The following is a 16,942-nucleotide window of genomic DNA, read 5'->3' on the forward strand; positions in this document are numbered from 1 at the left end:
ATCATTATGTTTACTAATATTGTTTCTGAAAAAAAAAACAATTCTTTTCTATTTCTGTGCATTGGAACAGTTTTTGAAAAAAAAATGTGTTTGATAATATATTCTATTTTTATTCTAAGAATGAGAATTGCATTTAATAACACAATAAATAATATAATTAAAAATAATTCCTATTAAGCATAATTTTTTTTTGAATCACCATTTTTCTTTCCATATGGTGTGGTGGTGGTGGCAGCGGCGATGGTGGCGTGGTGATGGTAGTGGTGGTGTGGTGGTAGTGACGGCAGTGGCTGCGACGATAGCGGTGATAATGGTGGTGGCATAGTGGTGGTGGTGGCATGGTAGTGGTGGTGGTGACGGCAGTGGCTGCAACGATGGTGGTGGTGGTTGGTGACGGTGACGGTGGTGATGGCGATGGCGATGGCAAGGTGATTGCAGTGGTGATGGTGATGGCAGTGGTTGCGGCGATGGTAGTGGTGGTTGGTGACGGTGGTGGAAGTGGTGATGATAGTGGTGGCGATGGCGGTGGCGTAGTGATGGCAACAGTGGTGGTGGTGGTGGTGGTGGTGGTGACAATAGTGGCTGCGATGATAGTAGTGGTGGTGGCGTAGTGATGGCAACGGTGGCGATGGAGGTGGTGGCGATGACATCATCGTTGTGGTGGTGGTGGTCATGACGACGATGGTGGCGGTGGTCGTATCAGGATGATGGTGGTGGCGATAATGATGATAATAGTGATGAGTGATTGAGAGAAATAAGTGTTTCTCATTTTGTGTGCCCGGGAATAAAAAAAGCAAAAAAAATTTAATTTTTTTTATGTTCCCCAACACATAAATTAAAGTGGTTCATCCCGGAAACAAAAAAATAAACCGATTTTACCAAAGGAGTTTTCTATATATTTTTGTTCCCGAAAAAATAAAAAAATTTCGAAAAAATTGTCATGCACACCCTATTTATCAAAATTTGTCTGGTTTTGTGGAAATATGGTTTTGTGCATCATGATCTCATGGATATAAGTCTGTTTGGCCATTAGCCTTTGATTATCCGCTTGCTTTATCCTGGTCATCGGATCCAATTATGTTTGAATAAAGTAATCATAATTTTTAATATTTATAAATTTTTTATTTCGGTAATTAAATTTAGGGTTTGATTTTTTTCATGTTACATAGATAATTTATCTCATGTAACACACAAAAAGTGAGTAGGATCCACTTTGAAGAAGAGAGAGAAAGAAAAAATATGAATCTCATTCACTTTTTTGTATGTTGTATGAGACAAATTATCTCATGTAACATAAGAAACACATTTCCCTTAAATTTATGAAAAAAATATTATTTACATTATAAAATTCCTCACTCATGTGAACTAACATCTTACGTGTAGGTGATACTGAATTAATGATATAATCATTGGGTTTTATAAGAGTTATGTTGTAGGAAAAGTGATTGTGTAATGTTATAGAGATTCGTTTTGCGTGCCTTAATTTTTTATTTATTTTTTTGTTTTAAAAAGTCTGAGCCCCACAAAATGTTGTGAGAGTAGGAAAATTTGTTATGTTATGTTAAAGGATAAAATGAAAACTCATAATCATTATACCACGATCAGGTCCTTTTTCTCCTAGTAATTAAAGGTGATTAAAATGTAATAATTGAGGAATTAATGATATAATCATTATACCATGCACGACCAGTTCCTTATTCTCCTAGTAATTAAAGGTGATTAAATTGTAATAATTGATGAATTAATGATATAATCATTAAATATTATTTAAAAAATGGCTCATTTTCAATTTTACTAAAGAGAAATAAATAAGTCTAACTAGTATTGAAAGAGAGTTTTGTACTTTTGTTTTAGTATATTAAAATATATTTGTAGGAGAAATCAACACCTTCCTATGAAAATGGCAAAAAAGAAAGTATTCCTTCCCCTTCTATATATAAGAAAAATATATTTTTGCCCATATACATCGAAGCTTGAGCTTTCTTATTTTTATTTTTATTTTGACCTTTTTAACTTATGGATCTCACAAAATTTCGTGAATGCGGGAATGAGATTTTGTTTTCATGTAAAGGAGAAATAAATATCCCTATTTTTAAATACAGTTATATGTTTAGAATATTGAATTATATAAATAAAATAGGTAAGTAAATTTTGTAAAAATATAAAATATTATGTATGTATAATTAATCAAGTAACGGTCTCATTAGTTTCTATTTCAGTTAGATTGATTTTCAGCTTCATTTTTTATAATTAATGTAGATAATTTATCTATATTGAATCCAAATCGACGTTATTTTGTGACAAAAATAAAGTATTTTTATAATTATAATTTATTTTAGAGTTATAATAATCTTTCTCATTATAATTTTTTAATTTTTCAACCCAAAATAATATCGTTTAGAGAATGAATGTACATAATTTATCTACATTCACTATTCACTGTATAAACATTATAGCCTTGATTTTAATAGAATTTATTTCCATTGAAAAATTATACTTCAAAAGTCTTTCTTTCAAAATTTATTTTATTTAAATGATAGAACAAAATTACTTGTCAAATGTAATAAATATATATGTAATTCAAATGTTTCATAAATCATACGTCTAAAATCAATTTTATTTTACGTAAAAGCAACAAATAACTCAAACAGTAAAAAAATGAAAAACAACTTCTCGTGGAATTAATCATACAAGCTCAAAAATATAATTATATGAAACTATCGAAAGGTCGCTGGTTACTGTCAGAATTTATTTTATGCATAAATAAAATTTAATGCATAAAAAGTATAAATTTTCTTTATGTAAGGATAAATAACAACAACAATAATAATGATAATAATAAATATTATTAGCTTAAATGATAGCTTTTTGACCCTTTTGCATATATAATAATAATAAAAATAATAAGCAATGTTATTAGTTTAAATAACGATTTTTTTGATTTTTTTATTCTTTATTAATTAAAAAATAATTATTTTGTCCACGTCCTAAAATTATACATCAATCTATTATTATTTAATCAATTACACCAAATATTTAAGAGAATAACATCTGTCATTTTAAAGAATATAAGCTTATATCATTTTAGATCCTAACCGTTATTTCTCTCCATCAACGGTTATAATTTATTGGATCAAAATAATTAATTAATTAATAATAAATTTCACTCAATAGATTATAACCGTTGATGGACGAAAATCAATGGTTAGGATCTAAAATGATTTAAGCTTATTAAAAGATATATGTTTTTCCCAATATTTAATCGATTACATCATCATCGATGACAATAGTCGATCACACGCACACCATATACTAGAGAATAGAGATACTAGAGGATTTGAAAGATACTAGAGACTAAATGTAATTACCAAGGAAGCACACACACTTATAAAGACACGGAGATTCGTGTCCGACACGCTCCGACACGGCGACACGCTCCGACACGGTGTCGGACACGCGATCAACTTTTTTCGACACGTTGACCATTCTGACACGTGAATTTGACCGTGTCTGACACGGTCAAATGTCATTTTAGTAATTTTTTTTTTAAATTTTTTTTTTAAAAAAATAAAAAATATATATTAATAAAGCTTCCACCTGATTATATCAATTTTAATTTTTTTTATCTTTTTTCTTTAAGTAGATAAGAGATCATCTCAACATCATTGTTGTCAATTCCTATCACGCTCTTGTTGTATCTCCTTGTCTCTGATCTCTCTCTAATATGATTTGATCTCTCTATCTGATATTATATCTCTCTCATCCCAGTTCTTATTTTTTTTATTATAGCTTTCATCTTTATAATGTGTTGATGGGTATTATTAATTTAGTTTCATATTTTTGTTAAATTATTAAATATTAAATGAAATATACACTATATAAATTAAAAATATTATTTAATATTAAAACGTGTCCCAACGTGTCGAAATTCATAATTTTTTAAGATTGACGTGTCAGAGTATCGTGTCGTGTCGTGTCACGTGTCGCGTGTTATATCGGTGCTACGTAGCTAATTACAGAAGCACATGTTTGAAAACTTAACATTATTACAACCGCTATCCATTCTGTTTGTTCTCCGTTACCGAGAGGATCGCCTGTGACATCCTCAGTTCTCCAATTCGTTACCTGAACTTTCAGTTTATTGGTTCAAACGTCTATAATTTAATACTCCAAAATTTAATGAAATAAAATTCAACGTTTCAAATTAACTTGTCTGCCAGGCTTTATTAAATTAACTTTTTCTTTTTTAAATAAAAAATATAATCTTCAAAAATCTATTTAATTTATGAAAAAAAAATTCTATCTTCATTTTTAGTTTTTATAACTTTAAAAAATATTATCCAAGGCATGATCAGAATTCATCTCATCTGATCATTATGTAAAAAACTACTTCAACTAAAAACATTAAGGTGTTGAGTGAGAGCCTTTTAAATGATTTATATTATTCTTTAATGGGATAGGATATTGTGACAACCAAACAATGTTACTACTGCATCTTAACCGTTGATTTCCGTCAATCAACGGTTATCATTTTTTAAATCAAACTCATTAATTAATTATTAATTCGCAATAAATGATAACCGTTGATTGGCGGAAATCAACGGTTAAGATGTGGTAGTAACATTGATAATAACATTATTTGGTTGTCACAATATCCTAACCCTTCTTTAATACACCCTTTTACGTAAAAGTCCTTTGGCCTTGAAGTGTTAATATTGCATAGGCCCAATTTTTATTTTTATTTTGGTTTATCTTATGTTTATTTAATTTCACAAGTGGGTGGTGGTGAGGTTCAAACTCATGACCTTATGGTCAAGAAAGCTTTGATACCATGTAAACAACCATTTCAATCTAAAATCTCAAGATGTTGAATGAGATCCTTTTTAATGGTTTATGTTGGTCTTTTTAATGATTTATATTATTCTCTAACAAATTACATTAAATCTAAGATTTTATCTTGCAACTTCAACCTTCACAATTTTATGACAATATTATTACATTACTTCTTCATAATTCAACACATTAAATTCTTCCAACAAACTCTCAAAACCTTAATGCTTAATCTAGAAAAGATCACTAGGACATTAGGATTCTAATTGTGTTAAAGGGTTAAAGTCACTAAGACATTAGGATTTAACCAACAATTTAAGTAAGAAGACGAATTGTCCGAGATATCTAGGATAATTATTATTTAAATTAAATTAAACCACTTAACGAGGATTAGAGGTAAAATAATTCCTAATTGCATTTTCCGTTTTTGATATTTTAAACTTAATTCTCAATTCTTGCGTTCTAGCATGTTCTTGATTTTTTTATTGCGACTAATTTTAATTATTTTAATTTTAATTTTTTATTCAAAAATTATTCTCTAAAACAAATTGATTTGTCCAAATTAAAATGAATAGTTAGGATAGTATTTGGTGCATTAATCCTTGTAGGACAATACTCTTTCTCACTACTTTATTACTTGAAATGATCAGTATACATGCCGAAATCGCAACAAGTTTTTGGCGTTGTTACCGGGGATTAATTTATGCCAATATTATTCATAGATTTCATCTTTAAGATTGGACTTTTATTTATTTTTTCTTAATTTAATTTAATTTATTTATTACTAATCTATTTTTTCTTGTTTTATGCGAGGTACAGTAAATCCTGCTTCTCTGCAATTTGATCCTGAGATTGAGAAGACTGCAAAGAAGATCAGGAAGTTTACTAAACAAAAGAAACAAGAAGAATCATCTAGGTCACAGCCAAAAGCAGAACCAGATGTGGCTGGAAATAATATGCCACCTCTTCCTGAAGAAGAATTGATGGAATCATTCCTCACACCAAACTTCACAAGACTGAATTCGAGTATTGCCAGACCAACAATTGAGGCTAACAATTTTGAAATCAAGCTAGCACTAGTCTCATTGGTCCAGCAATCTCCATTCGCAGAGAGGATGCAGAAGATCCACATGGATTTCTTAATAAATTTTTGATGATTTGTGACACCGTCAAGTGGAATAGGGTTTCAGACGATGCACTGAGATTGCGATTGTTTCCATTTGCTGTCAAAGGAGAGGCACTCAGATGGTTGGGACAACAGCCAGCAAATAACATCAACACTTGGGATGATTTGGAAGCTATATAGAAGCGATTCAAAGAGCGTATGAGGAGGTGTCCTCAATATGAGTTACGACCCGGAGAGAAAGTTTGTCTGTTTTTCAACGGGATCACGCATTCTTCAAGAATAATGATTAATGCTTCAGCAGGAGGATCCATCAGGCAGAAAACTCCAACTCAAGCGCAAGAATTGTTTGAATCTATGTCTTCATTGGAGAATGAGAGTATTACAACACTGCCCAAGAAAGGAGTTCTACAACTGGAAAGCAATGATGCTATGTTAGCACAACATAAACTCATCTCTCAACAAATTTCTAGTCTCACTAGCAAGTTTGAGAAGTTTCAAGCTTCTGCACTTCAAGCTCAACCAATGGCTTGTAAGTACTGTAAAGGAGACCATGAGACTAATGAGTGTGATGCACTTATAGAAGCAAATCCAGTTCAAGTTAATGGAGTCTGGTATGATCAGAGAGCTCAGCATACTCCTCCAAGAAATCAAAATAATGCTCTCGGGAATACTTTTAACTCTAAATGGAAGAATCATGCGGGTTTTGATTGGAAGTCATCGCAACAATTGCAACCTCCACCTATTCCACAAAGTAACATTCTGAATTGGAAAAGGCATTAATGCTTTTAACCAAGACCACCACTGCCTATATACAAAGCATTGATGCCTTCAGGAGTGATACAATCGCATTCATGAAAGAGACCAGGTCTACTTTCAGGAATCACGAAGCATCTATAAGGAATTTGGAAACTCGAATTTGGCAGTTGTCAAGACAAGTAGTTGAGAGAAGTCAAGGAACATTTCCCAGTGATACCATAATCAACCCGAGCAAGCACTACAATGCCATCACTACTAAAAGCGATGATCTAGAAAAAAAGGAGTTGAAGTTTCTACAAGTAAGGATGAACAAGTTCAAAAGATTAAAGAATAAGCAAAGGAGAAACCTCCTATAGTTTAAAAGACACAATGATACTTTTCACGCTTTGAGAAACCTTGTTATCCCATGAGGCTCTAGCAACATGAGCAAAGGAAGCAATGGTCTAAATTTTTAGATATTTTTAAGAAATTGCATACAAACATTCCTTTTGCAGAAGCTTTGAAGCAAATGCCTTCATATGCCAAGTTCTTGAAGGAGATCTTATCTAAGAAGAGGAAGCTCATAAAAGATGAACATGTTGTTCTAACAGAAGAGTGCAGCGCTATCATACAGAGGAAGATACCTCCAAAATTGAAGGATCCAGGGAGTTTCAGCATTTTATGCACCATTAGCAAGACAACTATAGAGAAAGTCTTATGCGATCTTAGTGCCAGCATCAATGCGATTCCACTATCCCTGATGAAGAAGTTGGGAATTAATGAAGTAAAGCCAACCAGGATGAATCTTCAACTGGCCGACCGCTCAACAAAGCAAGCACATGGTATTGTGGAAGACGTGCTCGTCAGGGTAGACAAATTTCTAATTCCTATTGATTTTGTTATACTTGACATTGGTAAAGATGCCAGTTTTCCTATAATCTTCGGGAGACTATTCTTAGCAACCTTGGGAGCGCTAATGGATGTACCTAAGGGTGAGTTGATACTGCACGTGGATGGAGAGCGAGCAACATTCAAGGTGCTTACAAATGAATCTCCACTACCTACACATCAACTTGAAGATCAAGCCTATTACATTGCTGAAAAGAAGGTTGAGGAAAGGAACAAGAAAGAAGTCCATCAGCAGTATGAGGAACACAAGCCAAAGGTTAAGATGGAAAAGCCCAAGAGCAAAGGAAAACACGTCAAGACTAAATTTAGAGTTCATGAGGCCACTCTTCCTTATCCACATGCGTACGAGTACCACCATGGTAGGACATAAATTTTGAGCAAGGAAATGGTGTCATACCTGAGCTCGAGCTACCAGCCTCCATAATCACAAGAGGTACATCAGGCTCGTGACGTTAAATAAGCGTTAATTGGGAGGCAACGTGTTATTTTATTTTTTTATTTCTTTTTCCTTTAGTATTTATTTTATTCTATTATTTGATGCTGGTATTTTCATGTTATTATGTTTTCATCTAGTGTATATGTTCCTAATGTGCAGAATAGATCCATCCTACATCTAGTTTAGTTATTATTGAGGACAACAATGTTCTAAATCTTGAAATTGTAAGGCGTATAACATATTTTGACTAAGGAACTAACACCAAGAAAGGGATACCTAACAGAATTTTCAAATTCAGGAGAGATATATCAATCTTTTTTAATTTAATCTTTTACCTTTTGATTTTTTTAATTTTTTAATTTGTTTTTAATTTTATTTTCTTATTCTACTGGTGTCTGAATGTTTTTCCAAGATAGTCTGAGCTGAATTTGTTAATAAACCTGAATAGCCTCTAAGAAGAGCAAGTGACACTGTGAGAGTTCACAATGACTTTTCTGTCATGATATTGCATTGAACTTCATTTAGGAGAATAAAATTGCTCATTTGAATGAGTCTCTCTTTGAGAATTTTGGATAATACCTTGATTTAGAAAATAGGAAATATAATTTTAGCTTGATACCACTACATGTGAGGTTTGAGCCTAAACTGTATAATTTTCTTCTTGAAAGACCTCACTGTAATAGTACACTACAACTTGCTCCATTTCTCTCTTGATCTATGCATAGATTGAGAAGACAAAGGCATTTTATTATATATAACCACTTGCCAAATAAACCACCCGATAAATTTTCCATTGCTAACCTCTTTGAGCCTGAGACGTATTTTTCTTTTATTTACCCATATTGTTACTTAACCTTTATCCTTAATTATTCCACCTTTGAATGAGATTGAAAGACTTATCAAATATTCAGGTAAAGTTATTATGAATAATATTAAGTAATGAGAAGATGGGAAGAATGCTCAAAGTGAGGAAGAAAAATATTAAATAAAGTTGCAGTAGTTATGTTTGTGTTAAAAAAAATAGAAAAAGAAAATGTATTTTATTTAAATTTTTTTAGTTTCCAAAGAAGCAGCAATTAAGAAAATAATAAGGTGGTAGAAGGGAGAAAATTATGAAGTTAGAAAAGAAACTGCAGTAAAGAGAAGAAGTAGTGAAAGAATATTTGTGAATTGACTGATTTTATATTGGATAATATGTTTCAATCTCATATAAGAAATTGAACTACTTCCTAAATAGTCTTACCCCCATACCAGGCCATATTACAACCCTGAAAAGACCTTTTGATCAATATATGCATGTTGTCTGTGTTCCTCACTTTTATGAACTTGAGAATAGGATCAAGCCTATGGTAGTGCTATTACACTGATGGATTGAGTGATTTCACCCTAAACACTTGACTGATGAGTGTTTTATTCATCTTAGTGAGGGGTACTCAAGTTAGATTCTATTCTTATTTAAGACTGGAATTATTGTTTGAAGTTCTCAATATTGGAATTCAATCATGCTTAACATAGTATTTTCCTGAACATATGCTCTGAATTACTTGTTTGATGGAATGTTATGCTTGAATTTCAAGTATTCTTCTCCCAAGGTCACTTTCTTGCTTCATATTGTTTATTCTAGTTTATTGTGAGGACAACAATATCTAAATTTGGGAATTGTTTGACGAGTCTTGTAACACCCCATGTGCACGCGGTGTATTAAATATACATATGGTAATGACGCAGCTAATTAAATGCGGAAGCTAACTTTTTCTTTCCAATTATGACATCATTAATTATTAACCAAGTGGATTACTTATTTTTTTTTTAAATATCGCCTGTATATAAATTGCAATAAATAACTAACTGAATAACCTCATTCAATATATGTGTATCTAGTCACGAAACTACCACACGTAGACCAGACAATATCCTGATACATTATACAACTCAAATATAACAAACATGTCTGATATCAATGTGGCATGGACAACCTCCATGCTCACCAAATAAGGAAACACAGCCAAATTAATATCTCAAATCAACTGCCAATAAGATAATAGCAAGGCATAGTCAACATCCAAACATAACAGTGGAATAACATGCATAGTCAGCTCAACTCTGGCCTCCTGCCACCAGAGGTCTCAACCTCAGAGGTACCTGTACCTGAAAATGTACCCTAACACGAGGAGAGATCTCTAAAAAGAAATCTCAGTAAGTCAAGGGGTCCTCAAGGATCTCTCCATCCCAAGCTCACTTACATGTGCAATATAAGTTCAAAAGCATAATATCATCATCTTTTCAAAATCCGTGCAATGCAACATATATCCATGTCATGTGTGTATATACATTCTAGTGGCCAGAGAAATAAAAGGTAGGACTTACGTAGGTCTACAACCCACAATACTCTTGTACCTTACCCACGGAGTTACCATCTTGTATGTCTCCACATACTCTGGCGTTACCGTCTAGGTGGAACACCACATACATATCATATGGCAGTTGCACTCAAAATTAGCTCAATAACATATCAATATTCATCACATATATTTAGAAAACACATCATGCATATAACCATCCCTCCATGAGGTATGGTGGAACCAACAATAGGCAAAATCGAGGACACGAAAGCTTACCTCTCAAGCTAACAGTCCAAACTAAGAGTCCACACCAGCCCACGTCACCAAACAACACACTCACAGTCTATTTATAATAGAAACATTATCAACATTCATCATCTAGAAGTTCGTTACATTACGACAACGTTTCCTTTTTCATTTAGCGCCCTTAGGCTTCTCTTAAAGCCATAAGCCTTTAATCGAAGTAGTTTTGACTTAGTTAACTTATTACAGAAGTTCATATTAACCAATCATGGGTCTATAAACCCAATCCAAGCTTCTTTTGGACAGAACAGATCACTACACGAACTTTCCCAGAATATCCATATATTCCTCGGGGGCATATCCGGATTTCACAGGGTCAATATCCGGATATCCATATCCGGATATCTCAGACCCAATATCCAGATATCCATATCCAGATATTTTGCAACAGAATGCAATTCTGCATCTTTGCGAAGGTATCCATCCAAAGTTCCATTTTTAACACTTTTACACGTCCAAGAAGGTTTTGTAGACACATTAAGGTCAGTGTTCATGCTAGTTACTTAATCATCTCATTTTACATGCCAAGACTTCACCTTTAACATAGAAAACTCATGAATAAATGTTATGGTGCATACCAATGGCTCAAAACAGAGGAAGAGAATGGTCTTGGAGCTTTCTACACAGCTCTATGGTTCTATTACTACAAGACCACGAAAATACTCGTCAAGCTTGGTATTTTACTCCCCAGAATAGCTCCTTGAAGCTTCAAAGGTGAAGGAAATGGCTCCCTCACCACAACCCAAGAACTCATCCCCACAACCCTCACCAACTCAAAAGCTCAAACTCAGAAATGGAGTACCCTTCTCACTCACAATGCTAAGTCACACCTAGCTATGGTGTTTAGGTGAAGAAAACATGAAAAAATATGATCACTTGGGGATTTCACATGAAGAATAAGGTGGTGGAAAGGTGGAAGACTCCAAGAGATTTCTGAATGTCATGTAGCAATATGGAATGAGCCTAGGGTTTAGTGCCACTAAGCATTTATAGGTACATTAAGTTTTAATCGTCAGTATTAGCACTAATAGCTCCGCTAATCATTTTAATCTCAAACTTCATATTCTGAACCTAGCCATTTTTCAAGGATTTATCATTGATAGAGTATTGTATTGACTTGATCAGTTAGTCATAACTGTCAACTGTATTCTGTTTAGATTTAGCTTTCAATTTCTGTTATTAAGCTTTCCTTCTCTGTTAGCATTCCTTCTATATAAAGGTGCTATACTCTACATGTACGATTCATTCAATTCAATACACATTTTACACAGTTATCTTTTATCTTGCTTTTCTTTCATTTGTATCTGATACCTTTCATGGTATCAGAGCTTTTTTTGATCCATGGAGACCACTTAAGAATCCGTCTCTGCTTCCGCAAATGCAAGCTCTTCGAATCACTTACATTCCTTCTCAAATCCAGTATCATTTAAACTGGAAGATGGAAATTTCCTACCTTGGAAACAGCAAGCCATGGCTACGATCAAAGGTTTCAAGTTATAGAAATTTATTAATCAAAGTGATGAAAACACCAGATCTGGTGCTGAGAAAGAAAGCTGGGAGCAACAAGATCAGCTCTTCATGTCATGGCTTCTGCATACAAGAATGGTTGGCTGCAATTCTTCATATGAAATCTGGAAGAATCTTGAAGATTTTTTCACTTCTCAAACTCGCGCCAAAATAAAACAGCTGAAACTGCAGCTCAAGAACTCCAAGAAAGAAGGACCAGTATCAAAGTATCTTCTGCAAATCAAGAAGATAGCTGACGCGCTGGCAGCAACTGGTTCCAAGATCTCAACTAAGGATCACATTGATGCAATCTTTGATGGATTAGGTGAAGAGTATGATCCGTTTATTACCTCAGTAACTTCAAGATCTGATGCGTATACTGTCAATGAAATAGAAGCTTTATTACTAGCTCAAGAAGAAAGAATTGAAAAGCATAAAAAGTTTGAGCTAAATCATATGCAAGCCAACTTCACACAGATGAATTTCAGAAGGTAAAACAATTTCATAGAAGGTCCATCTTCTTTCAACAACAGAGGACATTTCAACAACAACTTCAGAGGAAGAAATTTTAGAAATGGAGGTCGCTTCAACAACTTTCAATCTGGTCACAGCTTCAATGGAGGTAACAATTTCAATGGAGGCAAACACCAGTGTCAAGTGTGTGGCAAATATGGCCATACTGGATGGGAGTGCTATCATAGGTTCAGTCAGAATCTTCCAATCCATTTGAACAACAACAAATGACTAGTAACTCAGGAAGCTGAAACTCAATGCCTGAGATTCAGTCAAATATGACCATGGCAAGCTCAAGTGCTACACAACATGATGATGACTCAGATTTCTTCTCAGCCTTTGATCCAACCTGGTACCCAGACTCAGGTGCCACAAATCATTTCACACCAGATGTCTCGAATCTTGCAGCCAAGACACCTTATACAGGTAAAGAAACAGTAAAAATTGGTAATGGTTCAGGTATGCAAATTAAAAATATTGGACATTCAATTCTTGAATCACAGTCCAATTCCTTAGCTTTTCCATTATCCAATCTGCTTCATGTTCCAAACTTATCAAAGAATCTGATTAATGTCTCTCAATTTGCAAGAGAAAATCGAGTTTTCTTTGAATTCCATGCTAATGTTTGTTTTGTTAAATCACAGGCTTCCAAGGAGATCCTTCTCCAAGGCAAGCTTAAGAATGGATTGTATGCATTTGAAGGTGCTGCTGTTTCTAAGGAACCTAAGTAGCTCAACTCTTCAAAATTGTGTTCTTCTTCTGACTTACATAGTTCCAGTTCTTTTAAAATTTCAAGTTCTTCTGTTTCAGCTATGAATGTAGCTAGTCATTTCAATTCCAAGTCTAGTCTAAGTCTCTGGCATAGTCGATTAGGACATGCTGCCATCAATACTATAAAGACTGTTCTTCATCATTGTAAAATACCATTCTACAATAAAACTGATCATGACATTTGCAAAGCATGTTGCATGGCCAAGATGCACAAACTTCTGTTCCCTAATTCCAACACCACATATAACAAACCACTTGATCTAATCTTCTCAGATATTTGGGGACCTGCAGTTGTCCCAAGCACATATGGTTCAAGATACTACATCAGCTTCATTGATGCGTACAGTAGGTACACATGGATATTTCCATTACAGAACCGATCCCAAACATTTACAATTTTCACCCAATTCAAAGCAATGGTTGAGTTGCAGTTAAACACCAAAATAAAAATATTCCAAACTGATAATGGCAAGGAATATACTAGACTCACCCCTTTTCTTAAAGAACATGGCATAATTCACAGATTTTCATGTCCATATGTTCATCAACAAAATGGTACAGCTGAGAGAAAACATAGACACCTTGTTGAAACAGGCTTAGCACTCATGGCTGCCTCATCCACACCTACACAACATTGGGAAGATGCTTTCCTTACAGCAACTTTCATTATAAATCTGCAGCCTACACCAACCCTCCAAAACCAGTCACCATATCAAGTTTTATTCAACAAAACTCCCAACTATACATATCTTCGAACCTTTGGTTGTGCATGCTATCCTCATACCAGACCTTATAACTCTCATAAACTTGATTATAGATCAACTCAATGTGTCTTTCTTGGCTACAGTCCTCATCACAAGGGCTACAAATGTCTTGAGCTATCTGGTCGAATGTTTATCTCTAGGAATGTAATCTTTGATGAGTCTTTATTTCCTTTTGCAACTGTCACTGCTCCATCCACTCACATACAAATTCCAACCACATCACATGCTCCTGTCATACCTCTTGTTCAATCCAATTATCCTGTCCCTATTACTCAAGAATTCAATGATCATAATACAATTATTTTGCGTATTAACACTACTAACAATGACAATACATCTCCTTTGCAAGCTGTTTCTTTACCTGACAGATTGATACCAGCTCCTACAAATACAAATAGCTACACTGCTACATTCACAGAGATTACCCCAAATGTAGCTGCCACTCCACCACTTCGGGCCACAACAACAAATAGCCATCAAATGACCACACGGGCCAAAGCTGGTATTCATAAACCAAAAGCATTGACAGTCACATTAGAGCCAACAACTGCCACTCAAGCTATGTGTCAACCTCACTGGCTCCAAGCAATGCGTGAAGAGTATGATGCACTGCTGAAAAATAACACTTGGAAGTTGGAACCTCTCCCTCCTGGCAGATTACCCATAGGATGCAAATGGGTTTTTCGAACAAAGTATAAACCTGATGGCAGTATTCTCAAGTACAAGGCACGTCTAGTAGTAAAGGGCTTCCACCAACAACAAGGATTTGACTTTGCTGAGACCTTCAGTCTAGTGGTAAAACCAACAACAATCCGAGTTGTTCTCAGTTTAGCTGTAACCCAACAGTGGCCAATTCATCAAATAGACATCAACAATGCCTTTCTCAATGGTAATCTCACTGAAGATATCTTCGTGGCACAACCTCCTGGCTTCGAGGCAAGTGATAAAACCCTTGTTTGTCATCTAACCAAGGCATTATATGGCCTAAAACAGGCTCCCAGAGCATGGTTCGAAAAGCTAAGTTCCACTCTCATTAATCTTGGTTTTATGGCAACCAAATGTGATAGCTCCCTGTTTGTCTCTTTCACCTCCACTTCCACTCTTTATGTCTTAGTATATGTAGATGATATTCTAATTACTGGATCAAGTTCTACAGCAATTAAAGCTCTTATCCAGAACTTAAATTCTGCATTTCCTCTCAAAGACTTGGGTCACATTCATCACTTCCTTGGAATTGAAGCTCACAAACTGTCCACTGGTCATATTCTGCTGAACCAGTCCAAATATATTTCTGATTTGCTCACCAAGGCAAACATGGCAGATTGCAAGTCCATGCCATCACCAATGATTTCAGGTTTAAAGCTATCCTCTACCACCGGTTCTCCTTTCCATGATCCATCTCTGTATAGATCAATTGTGGGTGCACACCAATATGTGACTATTACTCGACCAGAAGTCTCCTTTTGTGTTAGCAAAGTCTGCCAGTTCATGCACAATCCCCTTGATACTCATTGGAAAAGAGTCAAACGAATTCTCAGATAATTATGTGGTACTGCTTCCTCTGGCTTAAAGTTTTCTCCTTCACCTCACTCTCATCTAGTTGCGTACTGCGACTCTGATTGGGGATCTGATCCAGATGATCGACGGTCTACATCTGGAAATTGCATTTATCTTGGAGGGAATCTCATCTCATGGTCTTCCAAAAAGCAACCAGTGGTGAGCAGGTCCAGCACCGAAGTAGAATACAGGTGCATAGCATCCACAATAACTAACCTCACTTGGCTTAAATCACTGCTTTCTGAATTGCGTGTGGCACTTCCAAAACCTTCTATCCTCTACTGTGACAATCTCAGTGCAGTTATGCTATCTGCCAATCCACTGTTCCACTCACGCACCAAGCATTTTGAACTTGACTTGTTCTTTGTCCTGGAAAAATTACTTGCCAAAGAGGTGCTAATTCATCACATCCCTGCCCTTTATCAAATTGCTGATGGCTTTACCAAATCTGTTTACAATTTCAAGTTCACTGACTTTCGTGACAAACTTCGCGTTTCACCTTACTTCACTGCTCAGCTTGAGGGGGGATGATAGAGTATTGTATTGACTTGATCAGTTAGTCATAGCTGTCAACTGTATTCTGTTTAGATTTAGCTTTCACTTTCTGTTATTAAGCTTTCCTTCTCTGTTAGCATTCCTTCTATATAAAGGTGCTATACTCTACATGTACGATTCATTCAATTCAATACACATTTTACACAGTTATCTTTTATCTTGCTTTTCTTTCATTTGTATCTGATACCTTTCAATCATATTTTTATTATAATTTTCGCAGCACTTTGTCGTTACGCGTTTTACACGGAGCAAGTATCAATTCTGACATTAGCACTCATTATTATGAATCCAAACTTGATATTCTGGTCCTAGGTATTTTTCTAGGAATATTCATGTACTTATTATAATTTTTTGGGATACTTCATCGATACGCATTTATACCGCGAAGCAGAACCGGTATCCGCACTTTTCGTCAAAAAAGCGAATTTCAACGTTATTAAGCCCTTATAATAATTATTTAAGTCTTCCCATATATATTCAAGGTCAATTATGGAATTACTTCTTAAACTCATAATTAATTTATTTAAATTCCCTATTTAACGATGCGGGTTCTTACAAGTCTCCAATTTATTATATATTAAGGGTTAATATGAGC

General features: G+C 34.7%; 1 protein-coding gene across 1 annotated transcript; it reads left to right on the top strand.

Moving 5' to 3' along the window:
• Positions 1-7,220: 7,220 nt before the first annotated feature.
• LOC133287653 (uncharacterized) lies at positions 7,221-7,970 on the top strand. The gene has a single exon (XM_061485307.1). The coding sequence runs from the start codon at positions 7,221-7,223 to the stop codon at positions 7,968-7,970; it is 750 nt and encodes a 249-aa protein (XP_061341291.1).
• Positions 7,971-16,942: the final 8,972 nt, after the last annotated feature.

This window comes from Gastrolobium bilobum, unplaced genomic scaffold (genome assembly GCF_033153095.1).
Source record: "Gastrolobium bilobum isolate Gb01-03AN ecotype WA unplaced genomic scaffold, APGP_CSIRO_Gbil_v1 utg2810, whole genome shotgun sequence".
Lineage (NCBI taxonomy): Eukaryota > Viridiplantae > Streptophyta > Magnoliopsida > Fabales > Fabaceae > Gastrolobium > Gastrolobium bilobum.